Source organism: Oreochromis niloticus, linkage group LG15, assembly GCF_001858045.2.
Source record: "Oreochromis niloticus isolate F11D_XX linkage group LG15, O_niloticus_UMD_NMBU, whole genome shotgun sequence".
Lineage (NCBI taxonomy): Eukaryota > Metazoa > Chordata > Actinopteri > Cichliformes > Cichlidae > Oreochromis > Oreochromis niloticus.
In genome coordinates this window covers 7,267,138-7,282,430 of record NC_031980.2, presented here as the reverse complement: position 1 = coordinate 7,282,430, position 15,293 = coordinate 7,267,138, and the positions used below count along the sequence as shown (strand labels likewise).

The 15,293-nt window shown below is 41.7% G+C and overlaps 1 protein-coding gene across 1 annotated transcript; it reads right to left on the bottom strand.

Moving 5' to 3' along the window:
- Nucleotides 1–335: 335 nt before the first annotated feature.
- wdr26b (WD repeat domain 26b) lies at nucleotides 336–14,858 on the bottom strand. Its single transcript, XM_005449608.4, has 14 exons — nucleotides 14,118–14,858; nucleotides 12,030–12,129; nucleotides 11,207–11,263; nucleotides 8,637–8,773; nucleotides 7,864–7,961; nucleotides 7,581–7,737; nucleotides 5,962–6,100; nucleotides 5,670–5,810; nucleotides 5,198–5,317; nucleotides 4,185–4,330; nucleotides 3,775–3,853; nucleotides 3,517–3,646; nucleotides 2,898–3,092; nucleotides 336–2,775 (listed from the first exon to the last, which is right to left on the bottom strand). Exons 1-14 carry the CDS (start codon nucleotides 14,420–14,422, stop codon nucleotides 2,750–2,752), a joined length of 1,830 nt encoding a protein of 609 aa, XP_005449665.1. The 5' UTR covers nucleotides 14,423–14,858; the 3' UTR covers nucleotides 336–2,749.
- Between the last annotated feature and the right edge of the window lie 435 nt (nucleotides 14,859–15,293).

Below are 15,293 nucleotides of genomic sequence, written 5' to 3'. Positions count from 1 at the left end.
CGGGGTCAGAGAAGTAGCCACTGCCAATTTACAACGGCACGCCGAGAGAGATGATCGGTCGCATACACAGACATGCGATAAAACAAGATTTTCACATGAAGGAAACTCTTTAAAGGCGAGGGGTGGATAGATCAAACCTGATTTGATTGTACGTAACACACTTCCTATGACTCTTCTCACTCCTAGGTGCATGAGTGTTACTGTGCATATTATTTTAGTTTTTGTGATAGTGGTAGATAAAATGCAACTGAATACAGATGAACAAAATATATTTAAAACATGAAAGAGTTAAAAAGGGTTATAAAGATTACAACAAAAACAAAAAGGACTCCAAATGTCTGGTTATACTTTAATATGATCATACAGAGAAAGAGATCAACCAAAAAATGATATATGAACAACAAAAAAAGGGAAAAAAAAAAGTAACAAAAAAGTCCAATAAAAACAGACAGAAAAGCACTGTTTTGAAACATTTCACTGTATATCAGTCTGTAGCAAATAGTCATTACATACCCTTGAAAAGGGAGGAAGAAAGCTTTGAATGGTGCACTGACCACTGAATAACTTGGCTGGAGAGTGAAGTGGGGGGGGGGTTTAATGCTGAATTCTCTAAGCTCCAACAGCGGTACCCTCGAGAAGAGGCTGCTACGCCTTTTGAGAGTGAGGGCGAGCTTTCAAAAAGTCAAAGACAAGCCACTGCTTTTTAGATGCATAGAGGCATAGTAAGGGCTCGCTTCATTTAAGCAATCTCCTATGTAGGTTGCGTCTTCACCAATGTAACATTTTACGCCATCTGACTGGCAAATGTGGTAACCATAAAGGCTGGGAACTTCATGGATGCTGTATGTGCAAGAGAGCAGAAAAGACTACTCAAAGTGCAGTGGGGGCGGGGGGCTGCCGTACATAGTGAAGGTTTGTGTGCAACTGTATAAACAGGAAGGCAGTTTGTGTGCGTTTCCAGGATTGCAACAACACTCCCTAACTGTGCGCTTGAAGCGTGGATCTGGGTACTGGTGCCTCTCCTCTCTGGGGCTGTCCTACTACACGTCCATTAATTACAATCATTAACTTCTCATAAGAAATGACTCTTTGCTAATAACAACACTTTACAGCTTTTTAGAAACATGTCTCGCTCGAAATGCTCTTTTGAAATTTCCTTCTCCTCCCCAAACCCACAAAAAGCAGATGCCACTGGTTCAGTGTCGCTTAAATGCCACGTGGTAAGGAGAAAGAAAAAAAAAAAAAAAAAAAAAAAGAGAAAAAAAAAATCTGAATGTAAAAATTAAAGCCCCAGATTAAAAAAAAAAAAACCAAACAAAATGACTTTCTTTTACAAAATGGCTCTCAAGTATTCTTTGTTCCACAGATAGAGGTCCCTATGGGGCTTTGGATAACTCAGAACTGGTTTTAAAATCCTCTTTACAATTTTAACATGGGATTAGGAGAATTGGAGAGAGGGGTGGGGGATTATCTGCTGGTGCGAATTGAACACACACACACACACACACACACACACACACACACACAAATTAAATCTGCACTCGGTAACGTCAGCTCTCATACTAATGTGTGCATGCATAATCGCTCATTCACTCTCACTCACACACATACACAGAGGAGGAACAGCAGTCACTGATGTGCATTAAAAGTTGCACTTTTCACATCTGAAAGCATGTCTCTTGAGAAAGGTCAAAGTGTACGTCTTGATAGTGGAAACGCCACCTTATCAACAACGAATGACCCACCCCTCCCTCCTCGCAGATGATATGTGAACTGTGAGTTCCTCTGTCCTCCTCTTAGGCAGATGTAATGGAGTTGTGCGGTAGCTAGCTTGACAGACGGTGTGGGGGGGTGTACTGTCAGTTGGAAACAGAACAGCAACTGTCCTTTAGCAGTTAAATTAAGGAATAAAAAGGTTTTATTTTTCCTAATGTTGAGAAACAAAAAGTGGAATCTTCACACTAAAGCTTTCCAAGGGCACTACTTGCTAAGATTCACCTCTTAAATGAGAATAAACCCTATGACTATCATAAAAAAATCCAACATTTAGCATAGCCTTTTTTTGTCTGTGTGTCAGCTGGTCGGTCAATGTTTCCACTGTGGACTTTCAGCCTTTGTCCAAAAGATTGAATGTTAATATAGCAAGAAAGAGGGGGAGAGGAAAACATACATACAGAATAGTTGCTATATCCCCCCTCTATGCACCATCCTCCCCCAGCAAGACCCCACCCCAAGTCCATGGAGACATTATACAGGTAACGTGAGAGACAGACAGGCACACAGATGTAGTCCAGTGAGCAGACGGCTGATCTGCGGTGTCTGTCTGGAGGCATCACGGGGACTTGATGTGCTCCAAGCTCCAGGTGGAGGTGGGTTTCCTGGGAAACTTGTGAGGACCTGGCATGGCTGGTGACCACGCAGGGACATGGAGGAAGAAGGGTTTGCTTGGAAGAGGAGAACAGCCATTACAGCTCTCCAGGGAGTAGCCCGCTGGGCGCCGACTCATTTATCAGGCCTTTATGTCAGAATCGGATTTCAGATGAAGGCGAGTTTTCGGTCCGTCTTCACACCCGCTATTTTTTTCTAGGCCAGTCAGGAGACAATTTTCTTCCGTATGTTTTCTCTTTTTTGTTGGTTATTCTTCTCTTGCAATATGTGGATGCTGGGTTTTCTTCGCCCATGAACATTGTGTTTTACTGTAGGATGTTGTTTGTTGTTAGAGACACGGTTTCTGCTCTATTAGTGACCATCAACTGTCCATGTGACTGCAGTTTTCTGAGAAGGAAATAAACATTTAGTAGATCAAAATGGTGATTTGAGGAGAATTTTAGCATAAATCAACATGAACAAAAACAAAAATAAAATAAAATCGTGTTATAACCAACAGTTACAACTACCGTTGAGCCCATCTGCCTCTTGTGATTCGAGGAAGGGTGCAGGGCCCCAGATGCGTACTGTGCCGTCATCAGAGGCAGAAGCCATGAGGCTTGGGATGGCCGGGTTCCAGCTCACACAGTTAACGGTGCGCGTGTGGCCTGTGAGCTCAGCGATAGGAAGTTCACCACGCCGATGCCAGATGTATACTTTGTGGTCTGTGGCAATAGATAAAGAAAGCAATAAAACAGGTGGAGGAAAACAGGGTTCGAATTGTAGGGGAATTCATGTAAAAGACAACACTGATCGGAATTTAGAAAGTTTAGAGAAACTGAATGAAAGGAAGAAACATTTCTCCATATTTCACAAGGGAATATGGGGAAAGGGAGCAGAGGAATGAAATACAGCAAAGGATCTGGGCTGCCTGGGAATTGGCTGCTGAGGGCTTTAACCATCCTAATAAAGGCATTCAAGTTACTTTTCCCAAATAAGTCACTACTATAATGGTAATCAGAAGCCATGCAGAGCTACACGCAGAAAGGACACTGGACCAGAACACACTACCCTGAAAGAAGACTCATACATGTTCTACTAAACATAGTCAAAACGTGGCCATTTATTCCCATAGCACTCTGACTGTACCTTCACTGCCACTAGCAATGAAGTCTTCGTTGTGTCCTCCAAAGCAGGAGTGGATTGTGTAGAAGCCCTGGGTAACACCTTGGTACTTCCTTACCAGCACCCGGTCCTGAAGGTCCCACAGGTGCACTCCCTACAAAAAGGTATAGACCAACAGACTGTAACTACTGAAGGATACTTTACACCGTTTAGCAAAACAAAGCAGCCATGCATTTTAGCAGTACTGATGCTGTAAAGAGCCTGAATTGGTCAGTGGCTTACCTGAGTTGCTACATTTAACAAAGCTAATCTTCCATTCTTTGAAACAGTAAAAGACATGATAGGGTGGTCCTCCTGAACTCTGTAAAGGACATGTGAACAAGACACAGGCTGTCAGGCACTGTGATGTGTGATGTAGCTGATAAGTATAACGTGATATTTTGGAGCAAATACTACAGACAGCTGTAGAGTTCCTAAAATTCGGGAACAGTTTGTTGTGGTATTGATCCGTTTTAAAGTGAAACCATAGCTATAAAAGGAGCACTGCTCGGCATCAGAAGAGATCAACTTCAACAACTACCATGATTAGCGATTCATTACATCTGGACTAGCCCCTTGAGAAAAATGGCACATGTCAACAATATTTCATGTAGGTATACAACAGTGCACGGGTGAGGAGCGCTGACACATACATGTTTCTGTCCGTAAGGTCCTCAAAGTTGTACCCCCGGATACGCTGGTGGGTGTCTGAGGCCAGCACTATCCTGCCATCGTTCAGGCACCACAGGCACTGCACTCTCACACCCTCCCAGGAGTCTAACAAGTTGCCATCCAGGTCCTGAAATACACACATCAGAGAAGAGAAACACTGAAACAGCATAGTACGGCAATCATACTTAACTCTTACTCCCATTGGACGCTTACGAGGGGAAGCACTTGTTTCTCTGTTGTGAAGTGGTTTAAGTGGTTTCTGTCATGTTTCAGGCCTGCTTCCAGGACAAAATGACCGATTGTGAAACAGAAGTTAGTGGGGATAATCAGCTTACGAGAGGAAACCTTTGGGAAAAATCCCAAACTTATTCCAATGGTCAAACCACATCTTGATATATATCAAGGTGTCAAAACTCTTCATTAAAAGGTACAGGGAACCTCCCTGGGAGGGGAAAGAGCTAACAGAATCTTCTCTTTTCTTTCAACCATTTATCATCCACACAAAAGACCTGCTTAGTCACAAAGCACACACAGATAGCTGTAGATCAACTGTGAAAAACATATTTTTATGGGCTCTTTCGGTAAGTTGGATAGAAAATCACAACAATAAAAGAGTCCATGATTGTTTGAAAACCTGATTAAGGTCATCCCAGCATTTCAATAGACATTTAACAGCTGCTAACACAACCAAATCTCTTTTCCTTTTCTCTCTTCCCCAGCACGCCATTATGAAAGCATTCCAGGAATTCAGCACTGATTAACAGAAGCAATGATAACAAGATAAGATATGCTTTATTTAGCACCAAACTTGGCAAAATTGTTACAGCAGTTTAAACTTAAGTTAAATTCAACAAAAATATAACAAAATAGCTGGGATGACTAATTCTTCTCAAGAAAAAAAAAAGGTGTGCTTTTGAAAAATATTTCAAACTAAAAACAACTGTGCATTAAACATAGAGAGAAGATTAAAAAAAAAAATCATTAATTCACTTACACACTGATAAAACTGTCCCCTTTGTCCTCCAGTGACAAAGCGCTTGCCATCAGGGTTCCAGGCCACGCTGGTCAGACTATCTTCATGGGACTGGGACATTTTGGTCCGCAGCTCCCCCGTCTGGTGAAGAGGGGGGATTGACAGACCGAGTGCAAATCATGAGGAGAGAAAATGGGGGAAGGGAGACAGCGAGAAGAAATATTAAGCAAGAGTGGGGGAGGGATGAGTAACAGGAAAGGAAACAGAAGGGGATCGGTGAAGCAGAGAGGTCACTGAGTACACACAGCACACTACAGAGTATCTAAGGCAGGTTATCTAGCACACGTTTCCTCATTTTGAAAAAGAAAAAAAAAGATTTTGAGATTCACCCATCTATGCTTTTCTACACAACTGTACTATTATGTTCTCTGCTGTTTGAAGAGGCAATATAGCATTAAAGTTAACAAGTGAAGCCACCATGCATCAAACTTACCTGAACATTCCAGAGCCAGAGCTCGGAGCAGTCATCTGGTCCGCAGGCGATCAGGTAGGTGTCATCGGGACTCCAGGCTAAGTAGGAGACGCCGTACGCATGACCCTCCAGGGTTCGCAGCAGCTTCAGCTGGTGGGTCTCCTACACAGATAGTAAGAGGACAAAGAAAAACACTGAGACACAATATGGATTGGACCCTTGTTTGTGGAAATTTAAAAAAAACCCCAAATTGTCAAGAGGTTTTAAAGTCTGAAATTAAAATACTTAAAAAATAAACCCCCCCAAAACTTACCGGGTCCACTTGCCAAATTATGACAGTAGTGTCTTTGGAGCCAGTGGCTAGCTTGGTGCCATCATTTGAGAATTTGCAGAACCACACCTCATTACAATGCTCAGTCAGAATCTGTTGAGTGTAACACGGGAACTGCTTCCTGTAACACACACACACCCCGCACACAAGATCAAAAAGTTAAAATCTTAATTCAGTCATCCATTTAACCCAGGTCCAGGTGGCCGGGGCAGCCGTCTAAGCCTTAATCACCTCGGTTGTCTCCTTTCACTGCAAAGAGACAGCAGCTCTACTTTGAGCCCCTCATGCAAAACAGAGCTCCCACCAGCTCTACAGCCCACCTATAAGAAAAACACTTGGCTTGTTGCCCATCACTTTGTAGCTAACAGTTGGTATCGCTAATCCTTACACTTGTAAGGACACCCTTTGAAAGAGCCTTGGTTCTGTTCCTTGTATTCTTAATCTTTTAGTTGCTACCCATAGCTGGTGCCCACTCGTGAGGGTAGGATCTACCAGAAAGTCATCAACTTTGGGCTAAGCCCTCTCTTCACCACACAGAACAGTCACAGTGCCCAGATCACTGCAGTTTCTGATTGATCTTCCTATCTATTCCACTCCACCCTTGCCCCACTCATGAAGAAGCCTGCAAAGTTCTTGAACTCCTCCACTGAATGGAGCGAGCCCCCTGAGGGATGCTGTCATATGCATTTTCCCAGGTCCATAATATGCATGTAGATTCATGGGGAAAACTCCAACACACCCTGTACTATCCCCTGAGATCGACAGTTGGCCCAGTTTCTATATTGTTCTTTCCGAAACGGAGTTTGAACTAATGCTTAGACTCTCCTCGCCAGCACAACTGCACTGAACTGTGATCCTCTGAAGATATAACACACCCACTGGTTGGCCTTTATAAAGAGGTCAATCCCCAGTCTGCCAATCCAAAGACACTGTTCGTGACTTTTGCGCATTGTTCCAAGGGTGTGTGAACAAAGACAACAGAGCAACCAGAGCCTTAAAGAACTTGAATTTCATCTTCCCTTCATTGTGTCAGTTAAAACAATCAATCTTAGTAAAACCACTGACCGGTTGTGAACAACAGTGATTATCTGCTGGGAAATCCTGGATCCTGGCATTCAGGTGGATATTGCTTTGATATGTACCATCTACTTAAACATTGGTGCACACCAAACACCCCACTCCCTCAACCTATCAACGTCACCCCATCTCACACTACAAAAGACTTAAAGGATCCTTTGCCAGTGTCAAAGTTCCAGACACCAGAGGACACCCCCAGAGGCTGCATGTCCATTCTCTGGTGAGCTACAGGTGTTTGGGACATTTTACAATACACAGCAAATAAATAGGAGAGAGAAAATGCAACAGGTTAAAATATACGAAGCAACAAGGTACAAAAGAAAAGAAGTAGTGGAGACATAGTAGTGGAGTAGGTCATTAAAGAGAAAAATCAGCTGACTTCCACTCCAAAAACAACATTTAGAATCACAAGGAGCTCTAACATTTTAGTTTCATAACAACAAGAGTAAAATATTACAGTTTTATAATTTAGCAAAGTCTGGCATCTTGGAGAGAGCGCAACGTGCTAGCTTTGCAGTACCAACCTGCTGCAGACATGATCAAGGAGGAGAGAGACCGAGTCCAGGTTATTGTCCAGCTTGGTGTTATGATAAAGGCAGCGGTCCCTCTGCAGCTCCACTGCTTGCCGGAGCAGGGTGTGCAGTCGACGAGGGGGCAGCATCACAGAAGGAGGCAGGTATGCTGCAAAGAGAGAGACAAAAAAAAAGGATCATACAGATTCACAGCTGCACATGGAATATGCACACACACAAAAATAAGACAACATCTGTTAGCTGTACAGGGTCAGTTATGGCAATGCCTCCTCACTTTGTAGTTTATCCAGCAGCCTGCAGCGTGAAGCCGTGCCCTTGCCCTCCCACTCTGCCTTGGCCCTAAGATCCTCAGCATGGCTACACATTAGGTACCTGAAAGAACATACAAGAACACAGTTTAAGCAAAAAACACACACTGAGCAGAGATCATAACATCCATGAAGGATTACTACAATTTTAAAAAGACATCCTATCACCAGGAAGTAAGCAGGTGCTTAAAATAGTGATAAGAATGGCCGTAAACTACAACCACTGACAACACAATACAGATTTTAACTTAGACTAAATTTAGCGAAACGGACAAAATTGTTTTGATAACTTTCAGATGTGGTAAATACAGCATCCTGAAGGGTCTAAGATGAACTTGTTACATTCAGGTATTTGATATTTAAAAAAAGAGCTGACTAACATTCACAGATCAAGCAAAAGATCCATGATTGTTTTATTACCGGAGAACTTGATAAAACAAGAACTGCACTATGAAAATTACAACTAAAATCATTTACCATATAGAAGTTTTACAGTGAATTCAACAGCTTAAGCTTAATCAATCATCATAATGGAAGACAATTTAATATACCCTTAATTATCAGCAAACAATATTTATACAGGTGCGGATTTTGGTACAAGTAAATCACCAAACAGGCGTACCATTAGCATCTACAGGACTCTCCAATAGCTATATGGGTGGTTAGTAGGTGTGTATTTGTGCAGACAGGGTGAACATCCTGATGATGGCTATAAGCCAGAGGTAACATTAAACAGTACCCGCTGAGTACGTGGATGCGATCTGTGTTGTACTTGAGTGGCGTCAGCTCTCCCCGGAGGACCTGCAAAGCCTCCAAGACTTTTCCGTCCTCCAGGTACTCAAGGTACTTCTGCTGCAGCAGCAGGAACTTCATACGCTGAGTAGAAAGAAGAGAAGCACAGGTATAGAGAAGGTAATCTATAACACCAAAAACATACAGGAGGAAGAAATAAACAGTAAAGAACAGGAGGAACAGTACTCAAATCCAAACATTCAATGCACCGAGTCTCCCATAGCTGCAAATATCAAAACAAACAAGGCTGGCGCCGCCTAACAAAGCCTTCGTTCTAATTTTGGGAAACGGTTCAAACATCAAACATTAAAGAGAATATATAATTGCATGATAGGATGCATCAATAAATGAATTACCCAGCAAGAAAAGATTTCTCAGGAAGAAAACATGACTGCCAGAGCCAGAAACCCCATCCAGTTTTTATAACTGAAAATAAGTCAGATTAAAAATATGAAACCATCTATAATAATAAATGAATAAAGACTCGCACAGAGGTGTTCCAAACTACGATATGTGTTCTGTGTCGCAAAGTACTTTTTAGGAATCTCATGTAGCTAAAGCCACATTATCACCCAAGAGCAGACGTCCCCATCCCATAGTAACATTCTTATCATAATATACAGATAAATAATATCAGAAAAACACGCCAACAAAAATAAGAAGTTTCCTGACCTTGTCCAACAATAGCATAAACTCTTATAAGCTCTTTATAACATTTTATAATCAAAGTCAAAAATAAGTGGCACCGACATATGCATCTGCACAGTGACAATATGGAATACTAATAAATAAAATGTAAGAAACGGCTCAACAGCAGATCTCTGTTCAAACCTTTTGGCCTCAGATTGTAACATATAAAACATATATGCTTCCCCCCATAACAGAAATGCATCTGTGTGACTACACCTTCAAAGAGGAAGCAATACTCATACACCTTGAAATACTTGGCAACATACATCATACTGGACTTCTAGTTGAGGAATAAGAAAGGCCTTTTGTGTGCTTCACCCTATCAAGCAATTATGCATTCTTTTTACTGAGTGACGTTTAAAGCTCACCTGGTTATCATTTATTGTTGTTTTGAATTACGTGGATAATGCCTTCAAGCTGAAACATGTTTCTTTTTTGTACCACAACAAAGAAAACCATTTATCAGACTGTACTGGCATTCTGTTTGTAAGGAGAAAATAAAAGAATGACAAATAAGCTTAAACTACTGCTTTGTCACTGACAGGAAGTGATTTTAACCATATATATCATGACAGCTAGTTTGCATAACTTTATCATAAAAAAGGATAAAGTACCACATTTTAAGGAAGCAAAAAAACAAAACATTCTCATTTAGGATATATGACACTGATACAAAAAAACTCAAACTGGTGGTAGAATATAATAAAAAAAAAATTAATTTGTCATTATTAGAATATATTTACAAATATTCATAGCATATGTGGTAATATTAACATCATCATTTCTTTTATATGGATGGTTATCAGTAAGTGTTTACACATCACTGCAGTTCAGTGATGTCATTTGCGGTGGCAAGCGCCTCCATCCTATCTCAGGTATGCAAGTACAGCAAGCACGCTCATATCGACTACACAAAAGCCACCCACATAAGTCTGTAAATAAAGAGGGCAGAAACACACATCTCAGAGTTCTCCCCCTTAGGCCCGTGACACGAGCAAACTGCGCTCCAGAACTGTTGTGAATGTCATGTTGACTATGACAACGCTAATCTCAACTCAAGAACTAAAATGGCGTTCTGAAAGAAAAAAAATAAAAAACAGCTACATCCATTTTCACAATAACTCAGCAGGGAATGGCTGTTAGAAACCTTATGACACAGAGCAGCAGGCACTTGACTCTGGAGTATTTTTGGAGCTCATCTTGTTGCTAATTAGCATGCTAGCTAGGGATAATTAGTCTGAGCTGAGTCTCATTACCAAACTAATACTGTAAAGTATTTACTCTCATACTAATCTTCACAGGAATAAATGTTTGTGGATCAGTGGTATTCAATATTAAAGGCCCTGTTAGATCTACTGTGTACCGCAGAAATACACAACTGCAGTCTGTTCTGTTAAATACTGTACATGACATGGATATGTGCTCAATGTGCTGTTAAATGTATACATATTTAATTCTTTTAAACCACGTTCTGTAATGCAAATTCTTGATCTCTCATATCTGCTCCCAGTATTGACTGACCTGCCAAAAACAAAGCTGTAGTAGCAAGAATCAAACCAAAACATAGCTTTTAAATCGATTAGTTATAATAGATGTAAAGACACTATATAAAAAAAAAACAACAGCATTGCAATGTGGAGTCTCACTCTGCTTAAAAACAGTATCCAGTACATTACTCTAAATCTAAATTTGGATTCGCTCCTTCTTGTGGCGCTGTCCACAACAGGAATCCGCTCTTTAACTGTATCATTCTGGAAACTCCAGCTGTACCTGCTAACTGACTGACTGTCATTCAGTCCAGTTCAGGTTTGGGCAAAGGGAGCTTACCACAATAGCATTGGGAGAATGCATCAATGCTCTCAGCTCGTTGAGATCATTCTCAGCCTGCACCGAAACAAAAGGAGGGTGACAGAGGGGAGAGAAAGAGGGAGGAATCGTTAGCTCAGCACTTTCCATGCATGCACAAGAAAAAAAAAACCAACCCAAAAACGAATTATATAAACAGTGATACAGATTTTATGGTCACCTAATCTATAAGGCTTTGACAATGCAACTGTGCTGTGATCAAAATGTAAAGCACGAATCTCAAAGTACCAGCTTCTTTTACCATTTTGTAGATAACTTTATGAAATCAAAACAAATTGTTGTATATTAGTCTGATTATGACCACAGGAGTTCTAAACTGATGTAGGTTCGTTACACCAGGATTCATTTGTACCAGCATTAACACTTTTATAGGTCTGCTGTAAAGTGCTGGATCAAGCACTAATAAAATATACTGGCAATTTAAAAGCCAATTACATAAAGACACCTTAATAAGCATTTTACTTCACCTTTAAATTTCTGTTCATTCTACTCAGCCACAGATGGTTGTCCTGCAGGCTTCAACATTAAAAGTTAAACAAGTTCATGCTGCTGGGTTTGTATAACTGTGCCCCGTACACAGACTGCTGTTTGGACTCACCTATGTTACCACCTGCTGCTTTCATAAACTTAGCTTTGGTTGATAATTACTATGAGACGAGACTGATCTGCAAAGATATACTGTATGTATTCTAGCTCTGCTTTTCTGAAGTAAAATTTCACGCTCACAAATTCCATGTTGCCCAGAATATGTCCTATTATTTAGCCACTGTAAACAAATACTAACCTTGTCCCACTCCCCCTCCATGACATGGTTGCGGAACTTGGTAGCTGAGGGGTGTTCCAGTCTGCAGCCTGATTCCTGCATCAGCAGGTCCACCGTCTGACTGCAGAGATACAGGAGGAGAGTGGAGGAGAGGAAGTTATCCAGATATATAATGGTGAGACATGTGAAAGGAAAAAAAAAAAAATCATGGACAAATGTGGTTTTCCAGCTATTAACAGGCACTCAATACTTGAAAATGTGAGCTCAGTCAGCTGACAAGTTAGTCCATCATTATGTTAAGTGACATTTTTTAGGTAGGTTATAGACCTTTTTCCTCACTAGTCATTTATGTCATTATGCCAATACTTTATGATGATGGCAAATAGTGTACTGGGTGACAAGACAGTATTAATGTTTGTGGCCGACAGTAGGGAGAAGATAATTTAATGGCTAACAATAACTGGGAGAAGCCGGTTGTGGGGCAGTTGTGTCACCCAAGCATTATTTGTGGACACCAACATGAATCAAGCTTCCACTGCGGTTGACATCACCCCCTTCGGCTCTGTCAACAGTGAACCATAACCATCTGTGCAAACACCATCCCTCTGCTAAACACACTTCACTGCCATAAAAGCTCCTGCAGAGATGTGTGTGCAAGATAATGCAATGAAATGGGTATGGGGGGGTGGCTGACACCTTCAGCATGATGACATCATTCTCAGGTATCAATGGAGTGGCGCAGCAGCTCTGTGTTGAGCCCGATTTTGCTTGTATTTCCCTAACTGAAATGTAGGGGCTCTGTTTCATACCAGGCAATTTCAATGTTTTTTATAATGCCTATAATGCTATACTTTCTCAGCTGAAGGCTAGAAATCAAAGGACCCAACAGTGCACACCACTGGTAGTTTGAAGATCACCATGCACACGTTTCTTGAAAAAAAACCCTTCATTTCTATAATTAGATTCAACCCAACGTTTCCATGTGAAACAGCTGGCAGAAAGCGCATTCCTCAGCCGCCATGAAGCCATCCAATTCTGCTCAGTTCGGGAACAAATGTCGCCCACAGTATTGACTGCTGGCTTTAAATAAATACATGCTCCAATACATGCACGTCACTGTTTGTGACTGGCTGTTGACACATTGCTGGGACACAGTAACAAAGACGGAAAAAATGAAGGCAGGAGAGAAGTTCAAACATTTGTGAGATAGCTGTGTAAAATGGTGCCTGATTTGATGAAATAAATAGTTCCAATGACCCATCAACAAATGCAAAGAGTGCACTAGGAATACTAAAATAACCAGGTCATATTTCATAACCCATACCCGTTATTACAGTGTCTTTCAGTATTACAAGACTTATCCGCGTACATCTCTAAAAGAAACCCCAAAATACATTTCTAAAAAGTGCTGCATTTGCAGACGAGCTACAAAAAGAAGAAAGCCACCTATCACCAGAGTAAAAAGCCGACGCTGAAAACGCCGTGCACTAACATTTTTCTCCGCAATTGCTTTTTGCGCAATAACCTCTAAAACGCCAAACGCACGCCGTAAACTCGATCATTCTGCTTAAGTACCTAATTAGGAAAACCGAACTGTCTCCATTTTATATGGCTGAAAAACCACAACAAATCAGCGATCCTTGTTTTGTGTGAACAAACGTTACTAATGTTAGATGATGTAATGCCTTTTATTCACTGCGAAATCTATAACATTTATTAATAGATCGTGACGTAACTGGCATTAAAAGCCTCCTACGAGTTATGATGAACTCGTGAAATAGCTCTATGTTGAACTATGTTTTATCTTTCCGTGAACGTTTAATATCAGGACACAACACCTTAGCGCAGGCTACCGATGCTAGCTATTAAGCTAGCTGTTATTGTGCAAGATGGACCCCTTCTTTCTACCAACTGCCGAGCTCACAGGCTAACTACCTACCCCATCCCCCCATGTTTGTGTCTGTCAAGCGCACTAATATCGCCTTTACCAGCTGCTATATCGCAGTTTCACATAAAATCCAAGTTATACAGATTGCACTTCTTACGTTCAATGCTAACATTAACCGCCTTCGTGAGTTTTTCCTCGACTGACACACTGAATAAACTTACTTCAGTCCTAGTCCGTGGAGATGTTGCCCTATTAATCGTATGACATCTTCCTCCGCCTGCGTTAGTCGTTTCTTCTTTTTCAACGAGCCGACCTCCGAACTCGAGGCCGTAGAAGCAGCCGAAGTCCCCGTGCAGGGCCCTACTGAAGATCCATTACTGGTACCGACGTTGTTACCGTTATCTGTGCTGGAGAGAAGCCCATTTGAGTGAGTTCCTCCGACCGAGGAGGACTCCCCGTTTTGTGCGCTGTTTAAGCAAGAGAGCTCCGAGGATTCTTGTCCTTGTCCAGCCCCGTTTGCCTGCATACTGCTGCTGAGGTTGTTGACAACACTTCGGTTAAAGTGGATGGCAGAGGTGGCTTGAGAGTGTGCACCGCGTCCTAGGACAACTCCGGAAAGGCCTGTCAAAACTGCTGAAGCCCCGGGCTCTCCTGCTCCCTCCGCCGCCGAGGCTCGGTGCTTCTTCCGCGGGGGCGGCGACGCTCCGCCGGTGTCCGAGTCGGAGGAGGAGGAAGCGGAGGCCAGAGTTTCCTCACCGAGAGCGGCCGTGGTTAGAAGCCGGCGAAGCTCCGGGTGGGAAATGAAGGTTAAGCTTCCAGATCTGAGGCCTCGTTGTCAGGCTTAGAGCGTACTGTCACTGTGGAAGCTCTGTCAGTTAGCCCGTTTTGTTGTTGTTTCTCTCAAAACAGCTGCAGCTCTAATGGAGTCCTGACGCCCTGACGTAACCGGAAATTCCTACACTACCAGGCTTCCGGGTAGAATTATAATCCATGGGTGGTGCATGAAACCTAGTTAGCATAATAATTATCAAAAAACAATAACATTTCATATTAAAGTTCATTTTAGTGCTCCAGAGACTTGAAGTGTAATATATCCGGAATTTTGAATTAGCGTAATGAGTAAATCTAGTGTAGCTAGTCTACTGATGATCACTAGCTAACACAGTGACAAAATAAGTAAATGAAAATGTGTCCTCAATATCTTCGTATTCTAGGCCTAAAGGTTATAAAAGTTAACCTCATCACTAAAATACTACACACGTAATCGCGTTAAGAATAAACAAGGGTTTATTTTCTGGTATCTTCATAAGTGATTGAATTTATGAATCACTCAGTCAAAAGACTAGTAACCAGGCCCAAATAAACATGAACTTCCAAAGTGTATCAGTGTAAACTTT

What these genes read in the sequence shown, in the direction of transcription:
- wdr26b (XM_005449608.4), bottom strand. Translation starts at nt 14,422, where the DNA reads ATGCAGGCAAACGGGGCTGGACAAGGACAAGAATCCTCGGAGCTCTCT. An exon ending in CTTGATCATGTCTGCAGCAG is followed by an intron (nt 6,101 to 7,580) that starts GTTGGTACTGCA and finishes TGTGTGTTACAG; the next exon opens with GAAGCAGTTCCCGTGTTACA. An exon ending in TGTTAAATGTAGCAACTCAG is followed by an intron (nt 3,647 to 3,774) that starts GTAAGCCACTGA and finishes ACCTTTTTGTAG; the next exon opens with GGAGTGCACCTGTGGGACCT.